This window comes from Cuculus canorus, chromosome 1 (genome assembly GCF_017976375.1).
Source record: "Cuculus canorus isolate bCucCan1 chromosome 1, bCucCan1.pri, whole genome shotgun sequence".
Lineage (NCBI taxonomy): Eukaryota > Metazoa > Chordata > Aves > Cuculiformes > Cuculidae > Cuculus > Cuculus canorus.
Window position 1 is genome coordinate 132,244,135 of NC_071401.1, and position 11,011 is coordinate 132,255,145.

At 44.0% G+C, this 11,011-nt stretch overlaps 1 protein-coding gene across 1 annotated transcript; it reads right to left on the bottom strand.

The window, feature by feature from the left end:
- Window positions 1-1,486: 1,486 nt before the first annotated feature.
- LOC104060625 (gamma-aminobutyric acid receptor-associated protein-like 1) lies at window positions 1,487-10,493 on the bottom strand. The gene is made up of 4 exons (XM_009562434.2): window positions 10,300-10,493; window positions 6,591-6,669; window positions 5,495-5,613; window positions 1,487-4,057 (listed from the first exon to the last, which is right to left on the bottom strand). Exons 1-4 carry the CDS (start codon window positions 10,387-10,389, stop codon window positions 3,992-3,994), a joined length of 354 nt encoding a protein of 117 aa, XP_009560729.1. The 5' UTR covers window positions 10,390-10,493; the 3' UTR covers window positions 1,487-3,991.
- Window positions 10,494-11,011: the final 518 nt, after the last annotated feature.

Consider the following 11,011-nt stretch of genomic DNA (forward strand, 5'->3'; position numbering starts at 1 on the left):
CTCTTAACCAGCTGAGCCCCTCATTTTCCTGCAGGCCTTGCTCCAATCGCATTTCCATAACCCACAGAATAAAGGTAACAGCCTTTGAGCACAGGCTAAAATTTCCCATATGGACCACGCAAATCATATTAATCAAATGTGCCCGCCTGCAGTTTCTCTCAGTGATGGCACTGGCACATGTATACAGAGCAGTGTGGCACTACAAACATCACTGATACACCTAGGAAACTGATTTTCCTAGGTAAGGAGCAATGGGAGCGGCCTGCTTGTATATGGATACAACCTCAAAGCTGTTTTCTAATTGAGCCAGCAGACAATACCACAACCTAGGCAGCAAAATGTGCTCTGTGTTTGAAGCTGAAAACCAAATTATTTCAGCTGATATCATGTAAGCTTTTAGCTGACCTCTGCCCATCTGGCTGTAGTCCCAGCACCCTTCTCCTATACAGAGGGCCCTTGTTTTAGTCACGATGGTGGATACGAGCACAGTTCAGACAGTGCAGGACGAATTACTGCCTCTCAGCATCAGAAACAAAAGCTCAGACTGTGGCTCCACCCCATCTGCAGTGGAGAGGAGATCTATTAGTCCTAGCAAGTTTTATTCCTGTGAACTTCAGTGCCTTAACTCTTGACTTCAGCACCCCAAGCAACTCTTGCTCAGAGACAGCACAGCAGTGCAGGAGCTGATGGTCATTCTGCTGCTCCAGCCAGCGGCACCACACAGGCCCGCGGGCGACAAACAGGAGTGAGCAGGCAGGAGAAGCGTCACAACTCTTGCTGCTTTCCCAGATGACATCCCTTTCTTCCTCATGTGCTGCCAGTACCCAGTGTGGTGTTATGGGATGAGCAAATGGCACCTGCTGGTCTCCTCAGTTCCCAGCAAGACTCCTTCCATCTCAGCACACAAATATCTGCAAGGAAAAGCAGCCCAGATCTGCCACTACTGCGGGCTTACTTTTAATGAGTTCTAAGATTTCCTTATCTCTGCTTTTACTATCTGTAAAGGATCCAGAGGCACTGAGCGGCACCCCAGGAGCCTCTGGCACACCTTCTGCCCACAGCTGGGAGTCCCACCTCAGCCTGAGGCTCATCCTGGTGACAAGAATCCTATCTGCAGGTTAGGGTCAGGACCAGGACCAGTGATGGTGGGGCTGTGGGGACAGCATTGGGCTAGGGCTGGGTTCCATGGTCCTGGCTTCGCTGGGCAAGGCATGGCTGGGGGCTGGGACTGTTCAGGGCCTTAAAATGTTAGAGAAAGCCTCATTGGTGGCATGGAAAGACACGGGGGTGGGTGTGGGTGGGTGGGTGTGTGTCAGTCAATATAACCAAACAAAGGAGAAATGTTGCTTGTCCTGGTAGACAGGACAGAGGAAATCACTACTTTTCCCCAGAAAAGAGGCAAGAAGTTCTGACAAAGCTGTTCCCTTCATTTACAAGCACCTACGTGTGGAGAAATGCTATAGTCACCCATTTTGGACCATGTCTGTGATTTTCAAATGCGTCTTTATTGACTGGTTGATTTAGCTCAAGTAATATGAACTTTATTTTACAGGAACCTGCAGCTAACCAACACAAAAAAGAATTACCATCATTACCTTGTATGATACCGGACTAGTGCAAAAACAGAAGTAAATGCCACAATCCAGTTAAAAGAACCACAAAATAACTAAACTAAAACTGTTAATTCTACAGGTAACAAATGGTTGAGCTTAGTCCCACACATGTCACTTACAGACCCAGCAGCAGGAGGGGAGGGGATATCTTAACACAAAACCAAGCACCCCATATGCTCTTTCTTTCCCGAGTGTACCTAAGCACAGGCTCATTTGAGGCAATATAGAACCACGTGCTTGGCAGCACACAAGTGAGCTAGTGGGACACCGGCACACCATCTGTTTGCGTCTTGTCTTTTAGTCTAGAAAGTCTTCTGGGGCTGTTCTGTGCTTATGAACACACAGAGCTTCCTAAACCAAGAGACTGATGTGGATTTGCACCCAAAGGACATGAAAAGAGCCTGGTAATTGGAAGAGAGTCAGCCAAAAAGATAGAACTGAGCAGTGCAGGCAGAAACTGAAGCAATGTAGGTTGGCAGTAGGTGCAACTCATCCAAACATATTTATTCCAGATGAATACATGATGGAACGGAAAACCTGAAGTTCAGGATGAAAAACTGCCACACTAAGCTCCCTTCACTGGCGTTCATACAGTTCTGCCAGTGCCTCCCACTTCACACTCCCAGCCTGCTCTTCTGCCTTGTGTGTCGCTGTGGAACAATAGTCTGAGAAGGCTGAAACCGGATTTCCAGTCTCTTACAATCAGAGGAGCATTAATTTTGATTTCACATTCCCAAGGAATGCAGGGAACTGGAATCTAACTTCATGTAGATAGAGCAAACACCTTCAACTTATTTTGGAAGCAGCCTGTCTTCATCTGTCTTGTCTTTTCCTCCCTCTTGGTTCCTTTCTTAAATGTAGGAATGTTCACAGTAATTCAGGTCCAGTTCTCTGTTTTTTAGATAAACCCCCTGAATTTTCCTGAGAGTCAGCTCACTCCCCAGACCTCATCCCTTCATCAGAGTTATGGCAGTTATGGGAATATCTGCTCTTTGCGCCGCTGGGAAGAAACTACTTTGGCATGACGGCATAAAGCTTGCAAAGGACAGCATCTGTATGGAACCTTTCTAAGAACAACACTAGCTTAAAACAAAATAATTTAAAAAAAAAATCTACAGAGAATCTATATTTCAAGTCTCAAAGCTCTTCAGAAAGTCTCTTGTGGTAAAGAGTGGCACTGCTGTCTAATCACAAAAAAACAGTAAAACACAGTGTGAACGACTGATTTCTTCCGCTTGTGCATGTGGTCCAAGGGTTGTACAGGGATGAGACATGGAAGGGAGGGCTAATCTCACAGGATTTCTGCCATCTTAAAATCTGCAGAAGACTGGTGCAAGGACAATGCTGATAGATAATTTTCTGTGTTGACAAATCACAAGACCATTAGTAGTTAGTTGCCCTAATGCACAGCAAAGAAGACTAAAGTTAGGTAGCAAGAAAAGCTCTCTTACTTGTAGGCTAGCTAGGAACTCAACAGACAATCTCAGCAACCTCCAGAATCTGCCTCAGTGAAGTTTACCAAGAACAAGTTTGATAAGCAGCCATGGTGAAAATTTGGCATACGCAGTCCTGCCTCAGAACTGGAGTGGACTAGTCATTCCCTTGAGGCCCTTTCTAGCCCTGTGCTTACGAGTTTATCAATAGACTTCACTGAAAAACACAAGAGAGTAGTATCTAATATTTTTGTTCAGCACTTGCAATTAAAGCAACAAAGGAAAAAAATGATTCTTCCTTCTTTTACCCAACCTTCACGTTTCACAGCTGAGGAGTTCCCAGCCCTCAGAGTTAGCCTTTCTAATACTGAAGGAAGCAACAGGAAATACAATACTCTTGGAATGCTTCACAGGTAGCAGCTGGAGTGAAGACTGTCAGCACAGGACAGTGTTGTGTCAGCAGAGTGAAGTACTTCACAACACACCAAATGCTCCTAAGAGTGCAGCCGATGCCATGGGCAGGGCGTGACAAGGTCAGTGTACAATATACGGCATGCCTTCTTCATCCAATGAAAGGGTTACACCAAAAGGGCCATCGTGCCCAGACGCTTTCCTAGAATTCCACCACACTAGCTTGCCTAGCAGCCTCCATTACTAGCTAACTACTTCCAGCTGTGGCAAGAGAAGAACTACGAACAGTGGTCTCCCCATCCCTCAGCACAGAATCCCTTGTTAACCTTTCAAAAACCATCTCCCTAACCTCCCTCCCCTCAATTTAAAAAATAATGGTTATAATTAATGCATGGAAGGTGATGGCATTGTGCATGTGGTTCACTTCCAGTTCTCCTCCCCTTTTCTCAGGCATTCTCCTTCTTCCTCCTCAACGTCCCCCCCACAAATCCATTTCATCAGTCCATCTCGCCTGCATGCCTGGGGGGCTGGTGCTCACTTGCCATAGACACTCTCATCACTGTAGGCCACATAGAGAAAATAGTCCTCCTCATGGTTATCCTGCAAGGGGAGAAGGAAAAAAAGTAACAAACCAAAGTCCTGTAAGTCATTACATGTAGAAAAATGCAACCAAGAATTCATTACAACAACAAGGGGGCATAACCACTTTTCCACTGCTTCTCCCTCTCCACACCAAAGGCTTTGCTTCCTCACACTGAAGAGAGTGTATAACAACTCCCTGTCTACGGCCACGGCTCTACTTCTAACTTCAGGCATGTTACATTTCTGGAAACAGTGAATGTACTTGAAGAGACAGAGCCTGAGTGCACTGCAAATGCAATAGAAAAAGCTCTGACTGTTGCTGGCTGCACAGCAGAATCCCAGCACTGGTATGGACTTCAAATCAAAAGGAAGACTTGGAAGGTTTTAATGAGTCAAAATCACCTCTCAGTATTTCAGTATTTGGTAAATGTGGTTATATTTGTTGTTTTCCAGAACACTTTGACAAGTGGCTGTATTTCTAGTCCTGTCTTACCTATGGGCAGTAAAGCTGAGATGTTAAATGATTACAACGGCACAAAATGTCCACAGAGCATTAGGAACTTGATCTCAGTCCTTGACAGTTAAAACATACCTTCCTCCTACCTATGCAGATCTGGAAAACTCTCTGCATGTGTGAATTTTATATTATCTTCATCGTTGTGCTTACACATTGCCCAGTTACTGTTAAAAAGTGATAGGTCAAATAAGGCTTGCAGCACCATACTGGAGCTCTCGTATTCAAACACACTAACACAGCTGAATGAGAAATCAAAGAGAAATCAATCCAGGCTACAAACCCGCCATGATATAATGGCTATATAATTGAGGAACATTCCTGTGATGGGCACAGAACAGGCCTTTAAGGTCAATCAAACAACACTAGTCAGTAGAAACACTGGGCAGCAATATTCACAGTGCCCTACAAGATCCTCCCATACGCAGTGCAAGCTATAAAAGAGTAATTCCGAACAAAGAATAAGTGTTCCTTGACAATGCATCTATAGACATTTGGTTGCCCAGTGATATCGTGTTCTTTTACTGTCTAAAAGGAAATCTCTTTTATATAAACAAGAAAGCCAGCAGCTATGTTCTGCCCTCCACCCCAGACACAGTGATTCCTTTGAAATGCCTGTGGTTTATTTCAATACTTTGTTAAAGCAGTAGGACCAACATATCACTGCTGGGGCAATTATTAATCACCTGATATGACAGCACTTTCAGCTAGCAAGCAAACAATTAAAATGAGGAGGCTTCCTGGACTCCTCCTTAGAACTGCAGGATGGAACTTCCCTAAGCAGATGATTGAATACAACCCAGGCCAAGGGCGTCTCTACTTAGGCATCTGTGACCCAGCTGCACTCACTGTCAGCTGAGTAATGCGCAATTGTCCATCAGTAAGGATAAGCATTCTTCCAGACACTCCAACAAAAGGAGAAAGAGATGGGTTAGGCTTACCTCATACAGCTGGCCCATGGTAGCACTGGTGGGAGGGATGGTATTATTGACAAAGAAGAACAGGGCATCTTCTGGCCTCAGGTGGATCCGCTTTCGGATTAAGAAGTAGAATTGGCCAACTGAAGAGGAACAGAGGAGAATGCTCTAGATGCAGAAAGAACGCTTTGGTTTGGTTTGTTGGTTGGTTGTTTTTTACCTTAACCATGGTTGTTTTGTTTTGGTGCTGGTAGTGACATGCTGCACGTAAAAAGTAGTGAAAAACGTACAATGCAGGGTAAAAAGGTGTAACTTCATGACTGTAACCACAATGGCAGCAATCCACTCAGAGCTGGCAGCTTCTCAGGTACAGGCCTCAGGTCATGTACCCTCTAAATTCATATTCCACCCACTATGGTATGAAGTGCTCTACTGTGGGGATGGGTGAGGAGATTTCTAACTAGCTTAATCTTTAATCCTATAGATCAATTATACCTTAGAGAATTTAGCCTTGGTGTAAATGGTCATATCATTCCTGAAAACAAATTCTTTACTATTTGCTTGAGCTATGTTGCACAAGAAAGTGTTCCACAGTTCATTACGTACTGCAAGAAAAAGAAATACTGTTCCTTTAACTCATTCACGTTCTCAAATGAAAACAAATGTAATCACACACCAAAGGGCCAGGAACATTCCAAAGAGGAACTTCGTAGTCATGATTCCAATCACAGGGGTGGAAAACAATGTGACTATTTCAAGAACCTGTCTCTTCCTGCAACAAGGATACAACCTCTGGCAACTGCAGTTAGGTCATCGTTGACCAATGATTATGCTACTGCCTATGATACACAATTCAGTCATTTTCATCATGGCCAGAAGTCAGCTGTGACACATGCATGTTAGCTAAGTCAGTGGGATACCTCAGAAGACCTTAGATAGCTCTGCATGTTGTAATCCAGGCAGTAAAGTACATAAATATAACAAGGGCAGCCAGGTAACCTGGGGTAATGGTGAGATGTTGATCCTGCCTGGATATTTGCTTGGTGCTGATCGTAGGGTAAATAGCACTTCTGAGATTCCCCCACCGAAAATCAGGAAGAAAGGAGGTAGACTCTGTTACCTGTGAGGTCGGAAGGCACAAGATACTTCCTTTTGTCTAGGTCGGGTACTCTGGCTTTTGGTGCTTTTTCCACAATTACCTGGAGAGAGCGAGAGTGAGAGAAAGCAAGAGATCAACCCCTGAGTATCATACAAGATGGACCAAAACGTATCAGTGGAAAAGAATTTTACCCTTTAAGAGAGGTGGTGATACGAGGCCCTTAGAAATTTATCTAGCCTACAATAAATACACATTAAAGACCAGATAAGTGAGAAGATGACTTCAAACGCCTGGCAACAGCTATGCTGGCAGTCCAATAGCTATGCTGGCAGTCCAAGACTGCAGCAGTAAGCACAGTAAGTGAAAAATGGAGACTGGAACAGACATAAAAATAAACCATAATAGCGGGGAAACAAAAAACCAGGTCACCTTGATGGTCCCAATCCAGGTTAATTTTGTATGAAGGAGCTGTCAGGAGCCTAATATGTGAACACAATAAGTATCACGAGTCAGTTGTTTCCAGGTTACAGTTCCAAACTGCCTAGCACAAAATCAGTGCTACTCCCAGTAGTCTCACACTCTAATTTCTACATTTACCAATACCAGGTGCTCTAGAATGAAGTAGGGAATTAAAGAGAAACTACGGCTCATTGGGAAATGTTTGGGTTTTAATCCTCAGTTCTTCATTAGTTATCTTCTACTCTGAAATTCATCTTCCCTACCGCATATAGTAATGGACATTTCCTTATGCATATAAATATCTGATAATTAAAAAACAGGCTACCATCTGGGCAACTGGATCCACCTTTGACACACAATACTAATCCTTATTATATTCTTATGTCATTATGACATATAAAAATATGAAGCTCAGCAGCTTTAAGGTCAAACAGAGAAGGAGATCTTGAGCTACAGGAAAATTTTTCTTAGCAGACCTAGGCAAGATGTTTATTTCATATGCAGGAAGTATTCCAAAGTGACCTCAGCTCTCTCCATGAAAAGCCTTGGAAACCTTTCCAAAGGTTGGCTGTATGTTTCCATGGAACAACTGGGCTTCTGCAGAAAAAAACTGCAGGCAGCTTTTAGTTTGTTTGTTTGTTTGCTTTCTTGTGTGATACATATTTTTGAGCTGATGAGAGATATATTACATGGTGTTCAATTTATGCAACTTGCTGTTCTGCGGAAGCCATTCTGACCACCTAAACAAGATGCTGGATTTTCTGGACCTCGTCAACTTTTAAATTCCATTAGACTCTATAATTGTAAATACTTTATGTGAGACATTGTGAGACTCGTTTCTAAGGTCTCCATGTTCCCTCAGTACTTCGGCAATACAAATTCTGTTGTGTAACAGAAAAGGCTGAACTGCTGTGGACTAAGCCTTCTTTGGGACAAAATGGTATTGTCACATCAGTGAGAGAGGATGCCAGAGAAAAAAGTTAGCATGATGAGCTTGGGGTATTTAGCCTGGAGAAAGTGCCATGCTAAGGAAGTATCTGCAAAGCATGTCATACCATAGAGATGCTAGCTTGCACATCTCTTCGCTGTGTTCCATTTGAATGTTGCCAACAGAGCCAAAACCCTTAAAAAGTCCAAGTGCGTTTTAAAAAATAGAAACATGGTCATTTCTGCTACTTCAAGAACTTCAAGCACCTCAATTAGTATGTACAAAGCATTCAAGCTCTTTCAGACAGTTTGTAGTAGAACATGCATTTCCATACAAGATGTACTTTCTAAGTGCTAGGAGGGGAGGGCAGTTCCACAATCTCACTGAACAGGTGCAGGCTGAACAGCAATGGCACTTGCCACATTTTTTTAATCCACACATTCAACAAGGCAATATCTTAACACAATAAACTGCCCTCAATTAAAAAAATTTACTGACAAGCAGAACTGCTAGGAAGCAGCACTGATGTGACCACCCTGACTCAAAAGGGAGGCTTGTGACTTGGTCATTAGACAATAAAAAAAAAGAAGTCAAGCCTCTGAGGAAGAGGTGAGAGTGCTGGGGCTTCTAAAACCCTAGGAAGGATTTAAATCAGATCACCACTGAGCTTAAGAGATTCCCTTCTTGCAAAGAGGCAGGGAAGGAATGGAAGAACTCTACTAGTCTGTTTGCCCAATAACACAGGTCTCTTTTGGAGCACCAAACCCTTCACACACACAAGCAAACCTACGAAGAAATGCAAAGGGCAGATAAGGATTATCTGTATGTCTGTTGTTGCCGGGTGGTGCCTGTGGTAATGTGGGACCATGCCAACAGTATAATCTGAGCAGAATGCTGAGACGTATCAGGGCACTGCAGTGTAGGCAGCCAAACGGACGTCATCTTCAAGGATCCTGCTGTCGGGAAGGGCAGAGACAGAAGTAATATAAAGAACAGTTATCTGCTGCATTTATTTGCTCCGCAGGCAGCTCTGACAACAGACTACCCCTGACAATTCACATGTGGGCCTTGCCAAGCGCTGCTTTCATTTATCCTTAATGACAGGACACCTTGTTACTCCATTCCTGGCTTTCCCTATAAAGATCTGCCAATGTCCCCCTATCTTGACCTCTCTTACCTCTTGACAGACTGGGTTTGTCTTCCAGACACAACTATTGTGATCTGCTGTACAATCTGCCATGTTAATCCTTGGTTTACAGATTGTCTCACTCCTGACCTACGGAGCCCTCTGTGGTCCTCATCTTAAAACACAGACCCACACAGATTAACTGACTTGCTGCATGCTCAACCTCCTACACTGTGCCAGGGCTCCCCAAAACACCTAGGACAAACGCACCCAAATATTGACTTCCAGAAGCTTTTCCAAGCCCACTTAGGGGCCACTCCCAAAATAAACAATAACAATATATATATATATATATATATATAAAATAAAATAGTGTCAGCCTGCAGGGCGAATATGATGCAACTGTTCCCTCTTGTCCTTAGCTTTACAGGGGAGTTGAAATTATTTTGCACACAGTACCCCTGGGCAGTAAATCTAGGACAGACCTCTCCACTGGGAATGGAAAGAACATTTGCAAAACGTTTATTAAAAACGACCTTCCTCTCCTCCCCTAAATTACAATAAATTTGATTTGTCATTTCTGGTTTTTTTCCAATTATTATTAAGAATTATCAAAGCTAGGCGTTTTCCACAGGCATTTCAATGGGACCTAAGGATGAGGAAGTAAAGTTTAGCTAGATGATGACCTTGTTTTCTGAGTGACGGTTTTTTTTCACAGGATGATTAAACAGGAGGGCAGAAAGACTGAGAAGTATCATTTTTCCCTTATGCAAAGGTAAACAACACAGCAAGACTGTATTGAAAAGATAGGTCAAAAGAAAGAAAAATAGGATCAGGCAGTACGAGGCGACGCGGATACAGACTCCGCTTCCCACGAAGAGCAACCGGCTTAACCCACTCATTGTTCTCCTCCATTTTCCCAAGGCTGATGGTAAGCTCCATCCCCACCCCCAGCCCCACGCACGCAGGCTGCCAGGAAAAAGCTTTCGCAGATTTTTCTCCTGCCGGGTTCCTGCAGATCCCAGCGAGCAGAGTGCGCGACACCCGCATCACCCATCGCCGCGGGCTGAACAGCACCCTGGAGCGAGGATCGGATCGGATCCAGAGAGTAATCATCCCTACGAATCCCGCGGATCAGAAAATAAAAGAACAGGTAGCCGGCAAGGACAACAAAGAGCGCGGCGCTCTGCCAGCCAAGCCGGGCGCTCCGCACTCACAGGGACTCTGTCGGGGTATTTCTTCCTGATTTTCTCCCCTTCTTTTTTCCTGTACTCGAACGGGTGGTCTTCCTTGTACTGGAACTTCATGCTGCCGCGCTATCGCCTTCGCTCCCTCGGGATGCGGCTCCCTCCGCTCCGGCCAGGCGCGCAGCGAACCCCTGCACTCCCCGCACGGAGCCGCGCGAACCGGCGTCACCGCGCCCCGCCCACCGGCGTCACCGCGGCCCGGGCGGGGCTGAGCGCGCCGCAGGGAGGGGGGGGGGCTGCTGGGGCGGGGGTCATTGCGAGGGAAGGCGTGAGATGAAGCGAAATGGAATAATAACATAAACCAAAATCAAATGGAACAAAATCAAATGAAATAAAATAACATGACAAAATAAAATAATAACAAAATTAAAACAAAATAAATGAAATAAACCAAAATGAAATAAAATTACAAAAAGGAAAGGAAAGGAAAGGAAAGGAAAGGAAAGGAAAGGAAAGGAAAGGAAAGGAAAGGAAAGGAAAGGAAAGGAAAGGAAAGGAAAGGGGAAAGGATAACAAAATAAAATAATAACAAAATTAAACAAAGTTAAAACAACAAAATAAAATAACAAAATAAAATAATGAAATGAAGTAAAATAAAATAAAATAGCCTGTAGTAATAGGATGAGGAGAATGGCTATAAATAGGAGAGGAGATTTAGACTAGACATTAGGAAGAAATTCTT

What these genes read in the sequence shown, in the direction of transcription:
- LOC104060625 (XM_009562434.2), bottom strand. Translation starts at nt 10,389, where the DNA reads ATGAAGTTCCAGTACAAGGAAGACCACCCGTTCGAGTACAGGAAAAAA. An exon ending in TGTGCCTTCCGACCTCACAG is followed by an intron (nt 5,614 to 6,590) that starts GTAACAGAGTCT and finishes GTTCCTCTTCAG; the next exon opens with TTGGCCAATTCTACTTCTTA. An exon ending in CCATGGGCCAGCTGTATGAG is followed by an intron (nt 4,058 to 5,494) that starts GTAAGCCTAACC and finishes CTCCCCTTGCAG; the next exon opens with GATAACCATGAGGAGGACTA.